We start from the raw sequence: 22,880 nt of genomic DNA, 5'->3' as shown, positions 1-22,880 counted from the left end.
TGACTTAGATTGTCTTAACACCAGCTCTGGGGCTGGAGTTAAATTTGTCAAATTGGAAAGTGTTTAGTGCCTAGTGGTTTTCTGCATTGGGAGTAATAGCTAATAGCCTCATCTACATGGAATTTACATGTGGTGAATGCTATCTATGCAGTTTGGGCACATGTTTTTTGGATGTGCTGGTCTAGTGCGTCCAAAATGCATGTCCAACTGTACATAAACCCTTGTGTTAGGCTGGGTGCACTTTATTGCCTCAGCCCCCTAGTGTTCAAAACAATGGGCTGAGAATAAGGGAAGCCAGAAGTCCAATTCCATGACACCTTGACATTATTCAAAAGGATTTTTCTGTTGCCTCATGTACACACTTAAAATGTAAGATCTTTGGAGAAGGGACTTAAAGTAGGAGTTCTAAAAATACTAAGTCTTTAGATTTTTAATCTGCTTTACAAACACTCAACTAGCAATACAGCACCTATTGGGGAAAACTGAACAAGCTGGACTACATTAGTAGAATACCTCACACTGGTTGTACACACAACACAAGACCAGAAATGTAATCTGGAGACAAAACACTAAACTTGTGCACTCCAGTTTCCCTCTTCTGTAGGACGACAGGGGAGGGATTGAATTAGGAAGCAGTGGCTCGCTCCACTCTAGCCTCATCCTCTCCTCTCCTGTTCCCTGCATGCTACCTGGGTGGGGAGGCATTGAGTGTCAGTCTTCCTGTGATTAGAGACTCTGGCCAATAGTCCTAAGGCAGAGCCCTGTGTGCTGATGCAAAGCAAAACTTCTGGTACTGCCCCAATTGCCTAGTCTCTCTCTAATGGTGGAGAAAGCACTAAAATGGGTAATACCTTTTATATGAAAAGTGAGACCCAAGAACTGGAGACTTAATATACTGAACAATCTCTAGTGCAGGGCTTCCCAAACCTGTCTTGGGGACCCCACAACAGTCCTTAGACTTAATATGCATGAAATAAATTTGTATATTTTCATTGTGGATACCCTATAAATCCAACTGGCTGTGGCTTCCCAGGACAGATTTGAGAAGCCCTGCTCTAGCTCATCCTGATTATAGGAAAAATAAAATATGAATCAAACCAAACATTCTAAAGTTAAATGGTCTTGCTGTTACTTCTGGTCCTTCTTAAAAAGCATACTGTTAGCAGAATGCTTTTGACAGATGGGTTCCAATTCCTGTGAATTTCAAACCTTTTTGACACTGGATCTTTTGGGGCTAATCAAACTATGCCTGCTTATAGCCAGGATAATTTCCATGTAAGTGGAGTCATCAGTATGCTAGTTTCTTTTACATGTGACTTGCATTAGTTTTTTCTCTGACTTGTCTTTCGTGACTTCATTTTATACTTTACACATTACTGAAGTAGTTCCATTAAGTTCTTTGGCTTAGTATTTTGTCTTTCCCATCTTCTGCAGGAATGGTTCTGTGGTGGTTGAATGTGAGATTGAATTCCGTAAGGACCTTCCTGTGCCCTCTAGCTCTGACATCATCCGCACTGTTACCACAGACGTATACAGGAAAACCTATTCCTCTTTCAACTGGTCGATAGACGTCCATTCTCTCCAGTCAAAAAGTAAGCAACTGCTTTAAGTGAATAATAACCCAAGTTCTAGAATAAATCTGGTTCCTGTACCACATGGAACATCTTTTGTTCGATACGTTCGTTATCTGCCTCTCCTATAATCCCACTTTTGACACATTAACAATAGCAACACTGTAGTTTAGAAGCATGATTTTGCCAAAAGACTTAGCCAATACAATATTAGGTTGATGATCTGAGATGCCTGCAAGGTTTTAGGGACTAGTATACAATACAAAACTCTAAGGGCTAGAAGTTACAATCTTCCTTGTCCATGCCCAAACATCAAACTAAAAATCTTAGTCTATAGTACAAGGTTTTATCTGGGTAAGTGACTTGGACAAAAACAGATTTCAAAATGTACTCCCTCCCTCCCTCCCTCCCCCCCCCCCCCCCCCCCAACTAAACTTCATCCTGGTAACTTATCTGCACAAAACGTAGCCAGGTAGAAAGGTGGCACTATGGGCTTTCCAGACCAGAGACAGTTAATCTTTAGTCAGCAAGCACCAATGCAATACAAGCTTAAGACTGGTCAGCAATAGTCATCTTAAAATTACCTGGGTAATCAGTGGAACACTTCCTGGGCTAAAATTCTGCAGAATATCCAGATGGAAGTTATCCGGGTAACTTTCCTGATCACTGGTTTTCTGAATAGCAGCCTCAGTCTGTAGTAAATCTCTGCCTAGCATAGAGCATATTTTTAAACATACAATGGGATCGCTAAACCCCAGGAAGCTTTCATCTTAATAAATGATTTGTTCTATTTGTGCCATAGGTCTGCCATATGGGCTTTGTTTAGGATAAAAATGTCTGGCCATTTGACTCTTCTCTGCCTTGTCTCCTTTTTGGATTAATTTCATTCTGCTCCAGCACATTGTGTGCTCTGTATTCTTGTTCTCCTCCTTTTCCCTCTTCAGACTACACACTGCAGAACCTGGAGCCTGAGAGGTTGTCTCTTTCCTTCTGTACTTTGAGAGTGGGCTTTCTACAATCCACCATGGGCCTGTTGAGCAGCCTGGAAGATGAGGTAGAGGAGGCAGCCCCTTGCTCTGGGGCTTAAACATAATAAAAATATTAAAGTATGATAACGCTGATATGGAAAAACAGAAGTTGAGTTCAATTCAGAATCTGCAAACTGTTTGTGGTCCATTTCAAATAATGGGAATGTAATTTTATAAAGCAAAAGGAGTCAAACTTACAGTAACACAAAGTGTAGAAGTTGTAGCACATGGGATGGAAATCCCCAGGATGGGGTAGAAGGTATAATACCTTAAGTCTTTACAGCGTTGTACATGTTTCACATTCTGCTGTCTAAAGTATAAATCAGAATGCATTAATTTAGTTTTTAACTGATCTAAATTACTTGCTTATCATGAGAACTAGAGCAATACTCAAAGTAATTACTGTAAAGAGTAGTCTTGAGGTCACAAATCTTTGCACCCTTTGTCAATGCAAACATTAGCTCCAGTTCAAAAAAAGTTCTTACCGAGGCCCATAAACTGAGTTTATTTTCTCATACTCCTGGAAGCAGAGAGCTGTTTCTGTTGTATGAAGTGAACTTGAAGCAATGGTCAAGGTATGCTAAACTCTTGGATAATCAAAGGTACAGAGTGGGCAAAGGCTATAACTTTAACTTTATTTCTGAATGGCCATTCAGGCAATGTCGGGCCCGTCCTTATAAAAAGGAAAGTGGAAGGATGGCCTTATTGCAGCAGTGTCTTGGTGGTGCCAAATGTTCCCTTTACAGTAATGGACAAGACATGGCCTGAAGAGAGATTCAAAATACATTGAAATATTCTTATAGCCTTCCCCACTCTGTACCCCTTTGAATACTATCCCAGAGTTTAGCAGTTCCTGTTGAGTGTAAGATTCTTTAAACTACAGAGGCTTCTGAGTCTGGAGAAAATGTTGACTGTTCAAGTGTTTCAAGATGACTTCCCAAACATTGCCTGTATGGGAGAGTAGCAAGAAGGAAGCCACTGCTGAATACCTATCATGTGCTGCATAGCATTTGTAAAGTAGCACTTGGGGGGACTCTGTGGTCTGAGACAAAACTAGAATTTCATGGTCTCCATGCTAAGTGATGTGTGGCATAAAACAGATCACCCTGCTAACACATCCCTAGAGAAAAGCATGATGGTGGTAGCGTGCCATAGAGATGCTTTGCATCAGTAAGGACAACGAGGCTTGTAAAGAAAGATACATCCTGGAGGAAAACTTGTTCAGTCTACCACAGGCCCGAGACTGGGGGAGACTTGCCTTTCAGCAGGGCAATGATCCTAAGCGCAGTCAGAACGGTGTAGCTCAGCAAGAAAGTGAGTGACTTCATGTGGCCCAGAATCTGTGTCAAGACTTGAGTGCAGTCCACACTATCCCCAGCCAACTCGAGAGAGCTTGAGCTCTTTTGCCAAGGAGCAAAAACTGTACTGTCCCATAGTGTAAAGTTATTAGACACTTATCCTAAGTGATTCATGGCTGTTGCTGCAAAAGAGGCTTCATGCCACTTGACTCAAAGGTGTGGAAGACTTATGCAAGAGATTTTAACTACTTTTAAAACATTTCTATAATTTTCATGGTACAAGTGTACAGCATGCTCTATAGATCGGTGGAACACCTACTTTAATGCATTTGATCTCTACATTATTTTTAGACAATGTGAAAAATGTACAAAGACTCTGCCAAGGCAATGTAAGGCTTAGAATTGTAGATTTTTAAACGGATTGTTTAGGTTATAATGCAAGTTTAATTCTTGCTAGTGTTAAGAGGGTTCACATTTGCTTCCTGACAGAAATAAGGAGCTACAAGCTCATTATGGAGAGACTTGTTTCCTTCTAACTGAAGCACTTTATTCCCTCCCCTTCCCTACTCGCAGGTGGTCCAGGCTCTACACCTAAAGTTTGCAATCAGGCGGTTCCGGCTTGTGGAAGTCAGGTAGGTACATACAGCAAATCCCAGAATTTTAGGACTACAATAGTTTACATACTGGCTCCGACCGTTTTAGGAAACTATCCCTGGGTTCCATGCAAAGAGTTTATGGAATAGGAGAATCCCAAGGTTCAGAACAGCGACACAGGAGCTCTTATGATAGAAACTGAACGTGAGTGGCTGTGCAGTGCTATACGGAGGGCCTGGGTCAGGTGTCTGCCTCTCCAAGCCGGCCAGAGCCCCAGTTACGGGCTGGCAGCAGCCTTCCAAAAGGAGCCTCGGTGCATGGTCCCTGACAGAGGACTCCCAGCAATGACTGGGGAGAGGGGATAAAGGGAATTCCCAGGTAAGCTGCAAAGACCCTTGCAGGGCTCCCAATTCTAGTCCTAGTTCCTATTGATAAAAGCCCAAAGGAATGTGAAGAAACTGACGGAGCTGCCACTCATCCCTTCCCCACTCCTCTGAAAAAGAAATAGATGTACTCAGTTTGGCAGACTTCTGGGTTTGTGAATGTGTGTGTATCGCATAAACAAGCTAATTCCCTCTCATCTCGTGTGTTTTCATCACAGGCTGGCTTCAGTTGCCAAGAGAAACATTCTTAGTGCCTCCACTATCCTCCCTCTCCCGTCAGCCTCGTGTATTGACTGGCGTTGCTCTTTAGCAGGGAGCTTACTGGTAGACACGTCTTTGCTTTCAAAGTTAATGCAAATGTGGCCCTATCCTGATCAACTCTTGGGTTCATTTATTTATTTTTCTATACCGATATTCAATTTGACATATCACACCAGTTTACAATCAACGGGATGTCCAAGGCAAGCCTTATAATGACATGATACAGTTCAAACGAAGTACATGGATCAGGCACTGCTCAATTACCGCCTGGGGTTCCTGTAAAGAGGAACGTTTTAATTTTTCAAGGCCCTTTGGGTTTTCTTTCTCAGGGACTCTTCTGCTTCTCAGCCTGGAGACTCTCAATCACCATGCGGACTCCAAAGCTATTCAAAATCAGTCTTACTGGCACTGACGGGTAAAACAATCCAAAAAGAACTGGTATCTCACTGCAAAAAAAAAAAAATTGTACAAAAACAAATCTGCTTCCCAATATTAAAAACTCCTCTTAAAGTACATTTTTAGGCAGGAACCTGCCTCCTGATGACCTCCCCAGTACCTGTTTTTAGTAGGGGTCACTTTCCTCTGATTACATTATCTCAAACCAAAACTATAACGTCTTGCTGAACTATCAGGTAAGTACAACTCCTCCAAAATCCTTGCAGTTTCCTCTTGATAACTCCCAGGGGGTGTGTTCAATGTTTCTGCATTAGTGGAGAATTGCTCGGCTAAGTCCCTGTTGAGAAGACAGGTTAAAATGTATTTTAAAAAGTCTATGGTGGTGGTCTTGTCTGTAGAGGGTGGGGCTTGAGTTTCACTCCTATTTCTATCATGTTGCAGCAGAGGTGTGTTCTGGTCTCCCTCAGTTGTGACATCTTCAAAAAGGTTTCTAGTGGTTTTGAGTTGGTGCATTCACTGCTAGAATTGAGCACCCCTTGAAATCGAGCAACCCCTTACAGTAACTGGGCTGCAGCAAAGAGGCAGGGATGCTTATAGTTTAATCCAGAAAATATGACTGGATCATATTAAGAAATCTTTTCTAACCCAATGAAAGTAACTGGGGCTTCCCCTTTCTGGATAAATTCAGTTTTTAAGAATGAACTCCAAGCTTTATGCTATTGCAGTCGTGGGGAACACTGCCATCTTAAGGATGTCGTCTTTGGCATCAAGATCTCACTTGAAATGAGGCACAGTGATTGATTTATAAAGGGGGTACTTCCAATTATCTTTTTTTAAACCATGGGTCTAATTTGTGATTTGTAGCTCCAAGCTGACTATTTCTGCATTAATAACCCCGAATGTTCTTTCTACAGAAATATCAAAGGAGACCTTTACAGTAGAGGGGACCTTTATATCGAGACACAGATTCATGCTGATGTCCACCAAATCTTGCAGCTGCTGAAGCATCTTGTCAACCAGTCCATAGATCTGACCTCTCTCTCAGTGGATGGTCAGTATTCTGATGGGGCACTAAGCTTTGGCTTGGGGGGTGCAATGATCTGATCAGTGACATGTTGGTAGCTGCTTGAGGCAGAGGCTCATGCTTTCATGTTTGTTTTTTACTTATTTATTTATTAAAGGCTTTTATATACCGACTTTCTTGATACAAATCAACTCGGTTTACATCGAACTAAGCAGTAACTATAACAAACCAATCAACAGACAATTTAAAGGAGCATAAAGTTACATTATAACAAGGATGCCTTAACTGGGAGAAGGAAAGAGAGGGAGAACGAAGATAAAGTACTATATACAATAGTGTGGGAGGGGAGGCAAGGAGCCGACCTCATGACGACTTGTGAGCATAATTAGCGTTTGTTTATTTACATAGGTGATGGAACAGTTCTAAGTTGGGCTAGTGGTGGGGAAGGCTCGGCAGAACAGCCACGTCTTTAGTTTCTTTTTGAAAGTTATAATTCAAACCATGTCTGAAAGGAAGAATATTAAATGGAGGGGCTGCTTCAGAGTGAAGTGTGTACCCTGCTGGAATCTTGCCTGATGTTTATGCAGTTCAAAATCTGTTGGAAGGGTAATGAAAACAGAAACCTTGTTATACAATGTTTAGCACCACAATGTGTACAAATGAAAGGAGTATAGCTGAATTCAGACATGGGTGGCAATACACTTGACTCTTATCCATGTTTTCTGTTTCTTTCAGTTGCATCATTCATGCCCTTGAAGCTTTACCGCCCCCCAGGCACAAATGATACTAATTCACTAGCGCATTCTGACTGTCTTGTGTCTTATTGACAAGATCACAAATTAAAATCTCCTCCTGTGAATTGCATAGCTAGCCAGCTGTCTTTCTTGCCTTGGCATTAACTCTCGAACGTTCATTTATTTTTTATTTATTTAAGGATTTATATACCGGAGGTTCCTGTATAATATACATATCACCCCGGTTTACAATGAACAGCAACTATCGCTTCAAGTTAGCGGTTTACAATGAACATAGTTCATTGTAAACCGCTAACTTTTTGTTATAGTTTTTGTAAACCGCTAACTTTTTTTTTTTTTTTTTTATAGTTTGTTGTTTTTTATAGTTAAAATTGTAAACCGCTAACTTTTTGTTATAGTTACAATGAACATACGTTCATGTAGGTCTATAAAAAAAAAAACCATCCCTCCAGCAAGGACTCTGGGCAAAAACACAACATAGGCAGTTCACCATATTTTAATTTATATTAAACACAAACTAAAGTTCAGAAAAACAGAATATACTCTAAAATTAACAAAATATATTGTCCAATCTGCAGGTTTCTAACACCAAGAATTCCTTCACCAAATGTAGATGCAAACTAGGATTTATGTAATTTTGTGGAAAACTAATCAATAAACCCATGGTTCCCTAGGCAATGAGTTCCAAAGAGATCTGTATCCAAGAAGATATTAAGTCTGTCAAAGTGACTTAATGGAAGGAACTTCCAGCAACAAATCTTGGCATGATTGTGGACTTCTCCTCCCTGGAGAATACTGTGGTGCTCTGTGACTTATGTACTTTGGGTTTTACATGGTCCTGCCCTAATAACATAAAATCTTCTCCAGTTATATTGCTGGTAGCTTGTGGTACTAGCAGGGTATGCAGGTTGACTAGGAAGCTTACACTTCTTGATGTAGGGGCATGGGAAGAGAAGCAATTAAACTAAACTAGACCCTTACAGTTTACACTTTCTTTATTTCTGCCATAGAAAGAAATGTGATAAGTCCTCACTTCTCCTTGTTAAACAAGTTGCTCTTACCATTCTAGGTGTACGGTTGGACCTGCAAGTTTTCCCCATTAGCTTGCGAATCACAGATAGGAAGTTTGATGAGAAGTTATTGGACCACTCATCCACGGAGTTCCAGAACCTCACCAGGAGCCTGTCTGCTGCTGTGTGTATCAGAAATTCATTGTCAATAGCAAATAAAAGCATTGCCATAATTTTAGGAGGTTGAGTCAGCTCCATGCACCCAGTGAGTCTGGCTGGTGTTAACTGGCTTCTGGAAGGAATTTGTAGTGCAAATGACTGGTTATACTTTATGGTATGACAGTTTTGTTCAAGCTTAAATGTATGTAATCTACTAACTACAACACTTATTTTTTTTTATAAACTACTTCTAAATCTGGACACCGTATCTTCAGTTTGACTAATTGGTCAATGTCATGTAGTTTCAGACCTTGCAATAAAAGGTGATGCCATGGTACTTAGACAGGAAAGAATGGGGCTCTGACTAGTGACTAGTAGGTACAGTTAAATGTCAAGAGGAGATCAGATTACACCAAACTCTCATCCCACCTCAAAACTAGACAGTATTCCTAGGTCAAGGCTTCCCAAATCTGTCCTGGGGACCCCACAGCCAGTCAGGTTTTCAGGATATCCACCATGAATATGCATAAAATAAACTTGCATATACAGAGTCTCTAAATGGTGCTGGCTGAAACTTTTGCATAGCATTGGCCTCGTAACAAATTTCTCATGTTGCTCATGAATAGATCACTTAGTTCAATAGTAACTAAAACGAGGAGCAGAGGCCATGGAGAGACTTCAAAATGGGGGCAAGAAGTGAATGGAGAAGCTGCATGTAATCCCTAGACACGTCATATCCTTTCCATGAAAGTTTTTTGCTATGCTTAATATTCCATATTATCATATGGTTTGTGCATGCTGTATTGAGGATTTAGTCCTAGAAGCACTAATATTGAGATCTTGAAAGGGTGTAAGAATGGAGAAAGCTTGTTACTGTGGTGTTGCAGTCCTTGCTCTTTAGAGGAATAGATTGTGGTGTAACAGGAGCTTGCTGTAGTATAAAGGAAACCTTTTTTTACATGCTTTTTTTTTTTTTCTCAAGGTGCTGCAAGCTCTCAGGAAAGACTTCAGTCCCTTGCAGGTGGTGATCAGAGACGTTCTGTGAGTATTCTGCTGGGATTTCTGGAGAACTTGGGAGGGAGTAGTAGGTTTATCGTAAAGCCTGTGTGTTTAGGCCTGCGGAAGTAATCCTGTTTGAATACGGCACTAAAGCTGATGCCTATAAAGGGGGCCATTGGGTCTATTTTAGTTTTGCCTCTTGCTGATGCTATACCATAGCAAGAATCAGTGCCGACCCTTACTATTGCAGTAAAATCTTATTTCTAGTGGAATGTGTAGCACACGTTAGTTAAAACTGCACTGAACTAGGAGCAGACAACTTTACTCCCATTGTAGCACACTTTTTTTTTTTTTCTTCTAAGGGTTAAGGGTGAAATTTTAACTGTAACCATTTGAACTAAAAATATTCTGGTCCAATCCTAAGTACTCTGGCAGCAGATTACATCCCCATGCTCCCTAGAGTGAGGTATTTACCTTTTCTACTTTTCACCATCCTTCAAAGCAGATCATTAAAGTCTTAATCACACAACTGGGGGAGTAGTGGGATGAGAGATTAAATGAGTTGGTGCCCATAATATGGGGGGGGAATGTAGTGGAGGTTGGCTATTATGAGGGGGTGTTAGATTGTCTGGGGCCCCAGACTCTGGGTAGCTGATTCTTAATTCTTCACTTCCCAGAATGTGGTGTGCCTATTACATCTTATTGCAGGCTTGAGTCAAAACAGATATGATGTACCATATTTAGAAGCAAATAATCCTATATCCCTGCTACACTGTAAGCTACTATGGTCTTGTTCAGTTGGTCATATACTGTGCTCCTTGTGAAAGGAGAAACACAAGATGACCCAGAAAAGGTTTTGCACCCACCACCAGGCTCTATTCAGGTCAGCCTCTCACTTATGGGAAAGTGAAGTTTGACTTTATGGAATCTTACCCGTGACTGGGACATCTGAGGTTGTATCTTTCCAGAATTGCAAGGATAAGGGGAGGGTTCCCAATGCCTACCTTTATGGTTATTTAGAAGTCTCATGTCATACAGTAACAAGAGTGGGATTCAGTGTCTTGTAGACTTCAATTTTCTTAGAACTGCCTTGCAGAAGACTAACAGGATTGCTTGGAGGTATAAGTTGTGTGAAAACAAAGCCCCTTATCTAAACAGGTTTGGATTCTAAATGGTCTGAGGATTTGGCTGTGGATTTTACCAGTTGCAAGTTGCAAAAGCACTTGGACTTCTCTGCATAAATTGACTTCTGATGTTTACACTAAAACAGTTTAAAATTATACATAGGGCCTATCTGGATAGGGTTTGAGATTTGATCCCAGGTGTTTTGACTTTGTTCTAAATGTCAAATGCAAGTTTATTTTAATCACTTAATCACCTTCCTGATAAAATAATAGTGATGTAAAACATGAAATAAAATCCATAATTTAACACAATAAAACAAATAGCTGTGCACATCCTTCTTTGTAACAAATTACGGCCTTTCTGGTTTGAAGTGCAGTCTAGGCTTGAGTTCTTGGGAGAAAACAATTGATTTTAGGGCCTCGGTCTTGATGCTGGGGCTGACGGTTTAAGCAGTATAGAGCAGTGTTTTTGTGTGGCAGTATTCAGCTAAAACTGGAAACTAACCTGCCTGCTGGTTTTATTTGGTAACCACCTTAAAACTTTCTTCCACACTTCAAGTCTGGGAAGTCTCTTAAAGTGGTCTTCAGCTTTGGTATCTTTTCGTGACACTTCAGCTGTATCTCTTTGCAGCATTACCCAAGGAATATTGGGGCTGTGACTGAACAGAGCACTGGCCAGAATGGTACTTTTTTTCATTGACTTCCAAGTATAGACTTTTTCCTTTGTATTTCTCTATATTCATGTTGGTTTGATTGTCATGTCTTGGTTTAAAATAAAATTTTGAACCATTCACTTCCCATAGATATAATTGGGACTTAACTCTTTTTAGTAGTGAAACTTACTTCACCTCAAGGATTAATTTTAGCACCCTTGGGGCCTCATGGTTCAAAGGATAGACCATGCCAATGCTGGCTGCATGGGCAGCATTTGTTTGATTAAAGGTGCTGGGCAGGAGGAGCAGCCCAGACTGACCTGGTGAAAGGGAGCGTGGAGGGTCTTCAAGTAGAACTGTTCCCTTTTGGGTCATGTACACTGCTCCTTATGTTTGGGGGGGGGGGGGGGGGAGATTCCTGCCCAAAGTTGAAGGGGGCTAAGGGCCCTGTGGCCCACTCTGTTCTGATACCTACATAGACAGCACTTCAAATGTCGCACCAGGCCCTAGAACTCAATACGCTTCTTGCTGAAGTGCAGGTTGGAAAATGTAATCCACGCTAGACTGCTGTCAATCCCTATGTGGGTACTGCATTCCAGCAGAGCACAGACCCTCACCTAATATAAAATAAGGGACCACAAATTGTTCACCTAAATGACTGAATGCCTTAAGATTTGCTCTCAATTCAAAGAATTGAAGCTACCTTTTCTGGGATGCACCTCCATTTCCAAAACTGATAACTAGGAAGAGTACACAACCAACAATTACAGAAATAGTAGTAAATTAAAAAAAACAAATCTTAATCCTTTTTACTCTTCTGTCAATGCCAAGTTCCATATTAAAGGCAGCAAAATGTTTTGCCATGCATACCCTTAATTTCACTGTGGATACTTATGTTAAAACTTAAGTGTAGTTAGCCTGCACTGAAACAAACCTGAAATTTAGTGACCTCCTTTCCTTTTTTAAAGGATAAAACAATATGGGCAATGAAGTTCTGTCCATTCTTTCAAACACGGGCACATGACTATTGTTACCCGTCTGGAAAAGAATCTTGGAATAATTGTGAGCAATGCTGAAATCTTGGCTCAGGGTGCAGTGGCAATCAGTTTTTAAATTTAGGGATTTTGAAGGGGAATGGAGAATAAAACTGATCATCTTGCCCTTATAGATCTATGGTGTGACCTTACCTTGAATATTGTTTTGGTCACCCCATCTCCAATATAGCAGAAATTTTAAAAGATGACAAAATAAAGGGGAATGTAACTATTCCTTCATAAGGCAAACAGCCCACAAGGTGTAGAATTTTATTGCTGGAGGATGTGATCAGTTAACACATCTGGGTTTAAAGGTTTTTAGACAAGTTTGTGGTTGTGCTTTTTTTAAAGAACAAATCCATTAGGCACAAGAATTGCTACCTCCTACATCTGGGAATGAGCAGGGAAATCTGGGTACTTCCAAATGACCTGGACTGGCCAGTCACAGGATGCTGTTCTCGATGGATCATTGGTCTGACCCAGCCTGGCATTTATGTATATTTATTGCTACTTAAGCTTTCTAATTCTAAACTCTTGAGTCTGTATGGCTCATATGCTCATATCTAGAAGATAAGGTTACATTTGGGACTGTGAATAAATCTAAATATAAAGTGCAATGAAATCGAGGAATTAATGTAATTGGAAGTCAACTGTAGCTACAGCAATGAGGCCATTGTGTTCAGAGCACACCTGATTCCTGTAACTTTTGAATCTCCCTCTAAGGGACAAAGCTCTTGAGTTGTATCCATGTCCTGAGCCAGACTTCTAGCCCTGGTTCTACTGATCTGTCAGCAGTAACCAGGCTCTTCCCCTGGAAAGACTAAAGCACTATATCCCTATCTGCAGGAGCGGGTCTATGATCTGTCGGGGGGACCTGATATTCCAGCGGCCAGCACCAGCTAGTCAAGATATTTTGCAAACACTCAGCCGCTCAGTTGATTCTGACAAAGTCCTGGCTGGGTCAACCTTCCACGTGGATCCATTCTCTTTTACTGTTGGAGGTAAGAACTGCAGTTGCATGGTTACAGAATACCATGGTAATGCATCTAAAAAGGGAGAAGCTGATGCAATAGGTCAATTGAAGTTTGCGTGCTTATGCATAAAATAGAAAATTGAATCTAAAAACATAGCATCCTATGGAATGATACTTAGTATAGAATTCTGCTGATCCATTTGGCCTGTGCTCCTGTAACCATAGCTGCATGCAAGAAATGCCATTAATTTCAGAGGGCAGGAGCAGACAAGTCATGCAGGTAATACTGTGTGGTAAATGTACAGAGGTGATGTTGGGGTAAGGGGTGGTGAAGTTAGCTTCTGGCATGGGGATGCATCTCTACTATATCCTTTGGTCTGTGGGAGGGGGAGAGTGAAAACGGTAGGAATAGGCAAGAAAAATGATACTCTGAATATATAGATGGGGCCCTCTTGCATCTGAGAGGGTAGATAGTTTTGGAGTAGCATGCTTGGCAGAATTCTGCACTCTTGCATTAGTTGAGGTACAGGAAGTTAAGAGCAATGTGTGATTGGAGAAAAGAGGGGGGAGGTGAAACTGATATGCACTTGGAAGCAAGATCTCTGGGTTGTCTTGGCATAATAAAACATGTAATGTAGCAGCCAAAGCCAGAGGGATGCTAGAATGCATACAGAGGCATACAATAGGGAAAAGGTGGTCATGCTTCTGTGCAAGTCTTGTGATTATATCCAATGCTTGAGGCCCTATCTCCATAAGGCTATAGATTGGGTGGAGCAGTTGGAGGTTACCAACCTACAGGGTAGGCACCAAATCCTGAGATGAGAATGTAAATATGTACTGTACCCATTAGAGGAGAGACAGGGGTATGGCACATTCAAATTCCTCAGGCATGCATAAGAAGCAAACTGTTCTTAAAGGAGGGAATTCTTTGTAACAGGAGGCTCCAAGGTGGGTAGGCTTAGAAGCAACAACAGAACTTAAGTGTTGGGGAAAAATTAATGTGGTCTCGGGTGAGGTGGTGGAGACAAAATAACAGAATTCAAGAGTTGAGATTCCTAATCTGTCCCTCAGTTCTTTGAGATCAAGTGGAATCTAGGACATTGTATCAGGAATGAAATTGGGTAGACAAAGACTTTATGGGAGTTTGTGCACAAGGAACTTTGTTTGTTCCAGGGATCTTGGATTCTTGCTGGCAAAAGCATATTTTCATTCCCACACATTGCATAGGTCAGATACTCACAGGCCTTCCATAAATTTTAGGGCTGCCTGGTCTATAAAGAGAAAAATGGACTTGCCTGTAAACTCAGCAGCATTTCTACCAGCTCCCTCCATCACTGGGAGCTGGAGGTAGTGTGTTTATGGCTAGAAAACCCTGCCTACAATTTATCTGTATCTGGTCCCAGAAGGTGTCTACTGAGATGGGGTGGATTTATCCTGATGACTGCAGCTGTTCAAACAAGGATGAGGGCACAGGGTGAGGAGGAAAGTTTGCCAGTCAGGACTTCAATGGTCCACACTTTTACAGGCTGCCTATAAAATCGGTATAAAAATGGACCTGCCTGCAAATCTTTGCTAAATTTCTGGGTGGTTGGCAACCCTGGTGCATCTCTTCCGGCACCCCCTGTTGGACAGGAGGTGGAAGTGATGAGTAATATGGCTTAGACTACCAATAGCCCAGCTACATGGCAGTACCAGAGAAAAAGCTGGGAGCTCCCCCTAGCCTCCTGCACTCTGCAAAATCTCCAGAAGGTTTGAACATTTAGACATTGCACTGACAGATGGTGGTTTTGAACTCTTATGACTAAAAACAAAACCCTCACTAAGTTTAAAAAAAAAAAGTTCCACCAAAGTTGGCAAGAGGACCCTCAAGTCTCCTAACTTCCTCATTTACATCTAAGACTTCGCTAGTATCATTAAAAAAAAAAAACACTTTCCATGTAACTTGTAAAAATCACAATCTCGTTGCTCGATGACTTGGCATGCTAAACGTGTGAGCAAAAGGTTTGCTTATTGTAACATGGACTGCTCAGATTTCTAATACTTTCCCTTCCTGTGAATTTAGACTCCAAGCCCCACCATCCCTTTGAATATGCGGACTTCCCAGGCTTTGCTGTTGCAATCATCGTCATGTGTGGCCTGGGCATCCTTTTCATACCCATTCTGGTGATTCTGGTAAGACCCTAAGAGTTCAAAGCAGCAAAATATGAATTTTGAGTACCCAATCTATTTTTTGCATGGGCACACAAAACAGAACTCTGGCTCTTTTGTGGTCCTGGCATCAGCTCTGATGGTCCACAAACAATGGTCAGGTAAGAGGGTGAGTTGGACCTGGCTGAGATGCTTAAGGGAATACAGATCTTGTGCTAGGTAGGGAAACTAAACTGGGTTATTTCCCCTGTGACTATCAGACTGCCCTATACATAAATCTATCTTTCTACCATCCCTAGGTAGACCTTTAAACATCACTCATAACGATAGGATTAAATGTCTCACAATGGCTTATTTCACTTATCTCAGCAGTCAGCAATAACTCACAAGCATGAATCACAGGGTTTCACAGCAAAAATGCTCTTCATTCGGCAGTGCATTAAGATGAGTAGCTCTTCCCAACAAACTATATGCATCGGCCATCCCTTAGATCTCACTAGCACTCAAAGGAAACTTGAAAGAAAAACTGAGGATCTTCTGTTTGTAACTGACCAAGCCACTCATCTAATGTCTAAAAGTAATCCTTTGGCTTCTCAGCATCTATGGCAATCAAAGGGCCTGCTGAGCTGGCAGGACAGACAAGCTTAAGAGATCCTTAAACACAAGACAGGTCCTGTCCCTCTGGACTAGTCTTAATTCCTACACTCCTCAAAGTCAGGACTCTGGCTTACAATCACAGGGCACACACCCCCTATAGGTCATTTCTCTATAGTCTTAAAGGGTTAGGCAAAACTGTGCCATCCTGTTCCACACAGCTATCCACCCATGATAGAGGTTTAAGTGAGAATTTGTGGAAAGCTTCAGGATACTAGTGGCATAGGACCAGATGTAAGAGTGGGTTTAAAAACATGGCTGCTTTGGGATGGAATGCAAGAGGAAAATAGACTTGTAAAGGCTTTTCCTGTGTAATGGTAGCTTGTATAGAGAATAAATATAATCTACCATAAGTGTTAGAGCAAAGTGGATTTGCTTAATCTTTGCCTTGATCTCTTGCTAGTTCCTGAAGTCAGGGCTGCTTGGTCGTCGGAGTAAGGCCACAATCCAAGGGCGTCGTGAGGAAATCGGACAGTGTGCAGTCGAGCTGGATAACCGGGGGTTCTGCTCCGTTCTTGAGCAGGTAATGCTGCTTTGGTTCCATAGTACTCATACTTGTACTACACCTGTATAAAATTGGTATCCTGGTAACAGTGACATGGCCAATACAGACTTTTTTGGCAGGACCTGATAAGTGGGCATTAGGCATACAAGTCTGAGCAATGTTAGTTATACTTGTGGACAATGCTTTATGTGCACCTACCAATGGATTTCTAAGTAAATGGTCTGAACAGCTGTCAAGTCTTACTCAGCAGATACCATCACAGATCTCACAAGACCCCTCATCAGATGGACTCAAAGGGGTTCTTTAGCTTTACCAATGGCAGTCTCTTCTACCTTAGCCAGTTAGCTGGCTCCAGACCAGCAATGCTGTGGAACCAGCTCTCACATGGGAACTGATTGCAAATTAAAAAAAAAAAAGCCATATACATTGCATGTGGTTGGACCAGCAGTAGATAATGGTTTCTCTCTTCCACGCCAGTTGAAATGAGAGAAGGGACACTATTGGCTGTAGTTCAGAATGGTTCCAAGCTGTTGTCCTAGCAAAATCAGTACAGACTGAGCATCACAACTTCAGGACAGCAAACTATCCGAGGGTCAGTGCTGCAGTGACTCTTGCAGGAAACCAGTGTAACCTCAAGTCACACCAGTTCCCAGGGGCCTCCTTACTCTCACTTTTGGTATGCATCACATTTAGGAGTATCTTACTGGTGGTTTCAGTTACAGCCTTTCCAACTTGTGGGTAAAAAAAAACAAAAAAAACCCCACCATACCTCAATTAGGAGGAATCTGGATACACTTTAGCCTGTGCTTTTCAATCTTTAAGTAGCACATGTTCCAGGTTGCTCAATTCTCATAGCACACCAAACTTATGCTACACTCCTCCTGTCAGTGGGAGGAAAGCATCACTTGAGTGCCTTGTTCTGCTAACTTCAGTCTGCCTGAATGTGTGGCACCAGCAGGTCCTAGACCTCCCCCCCCCCCCCCCCCCCCCCCCCCCCCCCCCCCCCACACACACATTCAGACATCCAACTGAAGCTGTCAGAGGTGCACACAGTGCTGCTCATGTGTCTGTGGTGGGGATGGAAGAGTAAAGCTACCAGGCTTCTGCTGGATGTTTCTGGGACACTTCTTCTCTGTAATGCTAGTAGAGTGAGCTTGTTCTAGTTTGGGAGGGGAGAATTTCCCATTGGAAGGTTTTAGGTATATTTGGAGGGAAGATTACTACAAGCATTCATTAAGCTTTTGTTTTGTTCTACAATATTTTTGAGTCCAATACAAAAGCCACAGGGTTGAAGAGTTTGACCTACATATCCGTTATGCACCAGAAAAGTATCAATTTGCCAACAATCAGATTTCCAACCTGTTGAATCCTATGGGAGATGCATCCAGATCTGAACTGGGTTCTAGAGTATCCACTGTAGCCCCAACTCTGGGTGTGGATTGCTACCTGATGAGGTCACAATGTGTGTGGGGGGTCAGGAACCTCCCAGGCTAGTTTGAACACTTCCTTCCAGGGCCTGGATCCTTGGTTGGGAGAGGAGACTCCCCAGGGCCCAGAGTGCTAAGGGGGGCTTCCTTGACTCCTCTTAATTTCCCTCAGGCAATCAATGGATGTCAGTCCCACAGTGTGCCAAAGAGACTGGAACCACTGTTAAGTGTCCAAATATTTACCGATAAAATGATAAACTACACAATCCTAGTTCACAGCAGCACAATGACTTCTCTAGCCACAACTTCCTCCTCAATCTATGCAGGAAGGTCAAACACCAGCCAGGGGGATTCTTATCCTCCAGGGCTTGGGAAAATAGGATCCCCCCCCAGTGGGCAGGGTGTCCTTTTGATGGGCAGAACTACCCCCCTCCAGAGGCTCAAATGGAGGGCAGGTCTTCTCTAACCTGCCCAGACCCAGGTTCCCCATTCCCTAAGCAACAGTAAAATGGGATCTACTTAGTTTTTGGGTACTTGCCAGGTTCTTATGGCCTGGATTGGCCACTGTTGGAAACAGGATGCTGGGCTTGATGGACCCTTGGTCTGACCCAGTATGGCATGTTCTTAAGCCAAGCTCTGAACAAGCTCCAGAGGCCCTGATAAAATGATCCAGAGTGGAATAATCCAACCAGACAAGTCATGTCAGGAATTGTTCCTTTCCCTGGTCGGGACCACCAAGCAGGGCTTGCCTAGCTGAAACCAGCTGGGCTTATATAATAACGATCCAACACCTCTCTACTTTCTGTACTCAGTACTAAACCCAAAAAACTGCCCTTGAGCTGTAGCTGGAGCACAGTTATAAGGTATAAGTGGGATGGCCATGGCAAACCCCACAGAAGGAGGGGCTGCATCTGCGTGGACCTCCCAACCTCCATTCATCCTCTGACTAGCTGACACTGTCACTAAATACCCAGGGCTTATACATAACCCAAAGTGCCCGGGTTACTCCAGAGCTATACAGCAATTGGATCACTGAATTACGCACTCAAACACTAAATTGAAAAATGCTTTTCTATCTTTTGGATAGGATATGTTTCTAATCATGTTGGCTATGGTCTTTGCTTTTTTTAGCTTGTCTAACTGCTTTTCAGGTTCTCCTCCTTTCTCAGACAGGCATGCAATGAGGAACCCACTGTAGCTATCAATTAACCTGGTATAAACTAGCTCACTCGGTTGCCTTTAGTTACAAACTGGCATTTGAGAAGGATTGGGCACCTACACTAGTGATGCCCAGATTTCTGTGCATCATAGTACCAGGAAGTCATTAGCTTCAAAAATTGACACACAATGTGTAGTCCTAGATTTTAACGTGCATGCAGATGTGTTGCCTTTCTACTAGCTGTGGCTTTCTTCTGACCTCCATGCATTCTTTGGAATGGTCCCAGATCACTTACACTCCTACACAAAATCCAGGACATACATTACTGGACCACTCATCAATCTTTTCTTGACTGTCATGCTAGTTCCATAGTCCATTTAATTGTTTGAGCCTGTGGCCTTAAATCTCAGGCACCACCCCATATCCTTCAGTCTTGTGCCATCTGCCTATTGAAATTGGGCACTTGTGCAACTGTTCAGTATTCCCCAATATTCCTAACAATCTTAAAGTAGAAGACTAAGTTACCAGCTGGCAGACTCTGCCCTTGACTAGCTCCCATGAAACTGATTTATATGCCTTACAAACATCACATACTTTGGTTCATCAGACATGAAGATTTGCCAAGCTGAGTGCAGGTAGTGTAAAGAGTAGCAGTTCTAGAAGATAACTTGAATAGGAATATACTTCAAACACATCTCTCTTAAATTGCATCTTTCTCTCTGGTTAACTGTTTTGTGTTGCCACAAGATGAGCTTTCCACTGTATCTTCTTTCTCATCAATTATTGCCCTTTTTTTTTTTTTTTTTTTTTTTTTTTTTTTCCCCCAAGTGTGAAATATGAATGAAGGAACAATTTGCAAGTAAGAGTTCTACCACCCCTGACTAGGGCCAGAGTTCAACTCCCCCCACCCCCCCCCCCCCCCCCCACCTTTCCCAAAGAGGTCTGTAACCTTCTGGCCTCATTTAAAGGATAATCATTGCTCTCTTCATGTTAAAACTACCCTAATTAAGGTTGAGGTCTGATCTGGGTGGTTTTAACTCTATGGTACAAGCATCTCTTGCCAGAGTGTAATGCCCTCTAGTTGGCTTCTTTTAGGGCAGGACAAACTCAATTCAAATCCTCTTGAGTTAACAAACTATAGTCTCGTGTGTTCTCTCTATGCTGTCTAAAGTCAACAAAAAATCTTAAGTCAACTGCAGTATTTTCTGGTCATCAATATCTTACACAAGGCACAATTTGGGTTCTGACCCCATCACAATATGAAATTATTTCTCTCAACATTTGATACTATCAGGATGGAATTTGACAAGGGTTTTAAGTACGATTTGGTCTGATCTGTCTGCAGCTTCTGATAACTCTTAATCATCACATTCCCCTGGGCCATTGGGAGTGGTTATCACCTTCATAGTCCTTCACTGGTTTTCCTCTTAACAGATCAGTCCTATAGAGTAGTAATAGGCAACTTATTGTCAAACCCTTTGCCTTAACTACTGGTATTCCTCAGAGTTCTTCACGGTCTCCTGTATTAAATATTTACTTGCTAACTTTATGCAGCATTCTTTGAGCTGGATACTTCCTTTAAATTGTATGCAGATGAAACAATTTTTCTTCTGTACCACTTTCTGTTGCGTTTGATAAACTTTCTCAATGCTTTTCGAAGATTAGCAAATGACTATCCGGCAATAGTCTTGCATTAAATCTTACAAAGATTGAGATTGTATTGCTTTTTCTCTGACATAGTTCTGCCCCTACTAGTTGGAATAGTATTTTAAGACCTATCAAGTCTCAAGCTAGAGATTTAGGAATCCTAATTGCTTTCTCTCCCTGCACCCACAAATTCAGTCCCTGATTAGAGCAGTTTCTGTAAATTGTGCATGTTCTATTAAGCCTTTCTGAAACAATTCTGCCAATCATTAATTCTTTCATTAGTATGGTATTGTAATTCTCTTTAAGCCTCCTACAGTCTCTCCAGAATTCTGCTGCCCATCTAATCTCTGGAACCCTATTATGTGTTCATATCATTCCTGTCCTAGCCTGACTCCACTGGCTGCCCACTCACTGGCACAAAAGACTTGCAATGAGGTTTATTAGTTGAGCAAAGTGTATCTGTGTTAAGATAGGGACCATCTAGTGAGTGAATTTTGTCTGTCACAATGGAATGACCTGGCTTTCCTTAAAAGTAGAGAATGATTTAATGTTTAGAAAACGTCTCTTCTGGATCTCCCTAAAGCAATTTGTGTTGAAGGTTGCAATTTATACATGATGGTGACTGGTAACACCAATTTGGGTTTGTAAGCTTGTGTTAGAAATCAAATCAGTTAGAACTCTTATTAAACCATGTCTTTATTTTTATTACTGTGAGTTAACTGTAACCTGCTGAGCTCTGTGGATCAGCAGGCTATAATCTTGAGGTAATGGGGTGGAAGACCACCTTATACATCTTGAAAGGGTGAAATTTTATTTTTGGGTGATAACACTAAATATTCTTGCATTTGTTCTCACTCCAGCCTTGAATCACCTGGAGGCCTATATGGGATCTCCAGAGGCATGCAGTGCTGAAGTGTCCTTGGATACCATGTTCGTCCTGCCTACAGTCTGGTTCTTAAAGTTTTTGGGGTTTTTTCCTGGGTGTGTGCTGTAAGCTACTGCTGGGCAAGAATAACTGAACAAGGGAGCATCCATCACACATTGGATAAAGGCTTGGACACAATTGGAGGAACAATGTTTGGCTGTAAATATGCTTGTGTTCTGCAGATAGCAATTATTGCAGTTACAGTTCAAGCAAAGACAACTCATTAAAGTGGCTTTCAAAACAAACAGGAGCCCACAAGTAATTTATGCTAAAGTTTGGGTAATCTTCAAAGTGGCAAAGAGAAACATTAGAAGAATGACTGACAGGTATCTGGCTTCAGTTAGCACAAACTGAGCATTACAGGAATCATTGGGATGCAGTGAAAGGGAAGGGGAATGATCACCTCAGAAGTGGGAGGTGGAACATGGATGCACCTTCCCCCTCCAGTGTTGCTATGATTCCAGGTCAGCAGGGGCGGGTCCCAATGTGGCATTTGTGGCTCTTCACCCCCAGAGTGCCCTGCTTGTGAAATGCAAGGCTACACGAGCTAGGGGTAGAGCTACACATCCAGAATTAGCAACATCCTCCCTGTGATACTGAATCGTGTGGATACCTGAACTGCTTCTGCTCTTTGCTGCTTAGCAAGGAAACTATTTATTCTAAATGGGTTTTTATTGGAAAGTGTAACTTGTTTTAATAATAAATTGTATTGTGCATAGTTTGTCTTCTGCTTTTAGTCTACTGTTTAAGTTCTTCATCCTTCCCCTAGAGGATTAGGGAGAGTTGACCTAACAACATCTAGCTGTAGAAGCAGATGGGTCCCTGTAGCAACATAAGCATGGATTTTGAGTTAATAGCTGAGGGGTTAGGTTTTCAGTGGCAGTCAAATGTGGAGACAAGGGAATTTACAAAACAGTATAAACAGTTTTTTTGAAGTTTTGGGGAATCATTTTAATTGTAAAAAAAAAAGTCAGTATAGGGAAGAGGGGGGCAAGCTTTTGATGTAGAGGAATCCCAGGAGCACCAAAGCTAGGATACAGTCCCCAATGTAAAATTAAACATGGGCCTATTTTGGCTGATAGAATTCTTTAAGACCACGAAGCCTGAACTTAATATCACATTAAAATAAAATACAAATTGTGGAGAGGGAGGC

General features: G+C 41.9%; 1 protein-coding gene across 3 annotated transcripts in view; it reads left to right on the top strand.

Annotated features, from left to right (window-relative positions):
• The window catches only part of LOC115075195 (uncharacterized threonine-rich GPI-anchored glycoprotein PJ4664.02-like), a 32,763-nt gene extending 10,306 nt beyond the window's left edge, over window positions 1–22,457 (top strand). For all 3 annotated transcript variants that reach the window (XM_029575441.1, XM_029575439.1, XM_029575440.1), the window contains 10 exons: window positions 1,435–1,592; window positions 2,516–2,625; window positions 4,471–4,529; window positions 6,446–6,582; window positions 8,380–8,504; window positions 9,462–9,520; window positions 13,136–13,290; window positions 15,325–15,434; window positions 16,468–16,587; window positions 21,663–22,457. In XM_029575441.1, the coding sequence (XP_029431301.1) occupies window positions 1,435–1,592; window positions 2,516–2,625; window positions 4,471–4,529; window positions 6,446–6,582; window positions 8,380–8,504; window positions 9,462–9,520; window positions 13,136–13,290; window positions 15,325–15,434; window positions 16,468–16,587; window positions 21,663–21,668 (1,039 nt within the window). In that variant the 3' untranslated portion in view covers window positions 21,669–22,457. The remainder of the gene's footprint in view (window positions 1–1,434; window positions 1,593–2,515; window positions 2,626–4,470; window positions 4,530–6,445; window positions 6,583–8,379; window positions 8,505–9,461; window positions 9,521–13,135; window positions 13,291–15,324; window positions 15,435–16,467; window positions 16,588–21,662) is intronic.
• The last annotated feature ends 423 nt before the right edge of the window (window positions 22,458–22,880 follow it).

The sequence above is a fragment of the Rhinatrema bivittatum genome, chromosome 13 (assembly GCF_901001135.1).
Source record: "Rhinatrema bivittatum chromosome 13, aRhiBiv1.1, whole genome shotgun sequence".
NCBI lineage: Eukaryota > Metazoa > Chordata > Amphibia > Gymnophiona > Rhinatrematidae > Rhinatrema > Rhinatrema bivittatum.
This window is presented reverse-complemented; position numbering and strand designations above follow the sequence as displayed.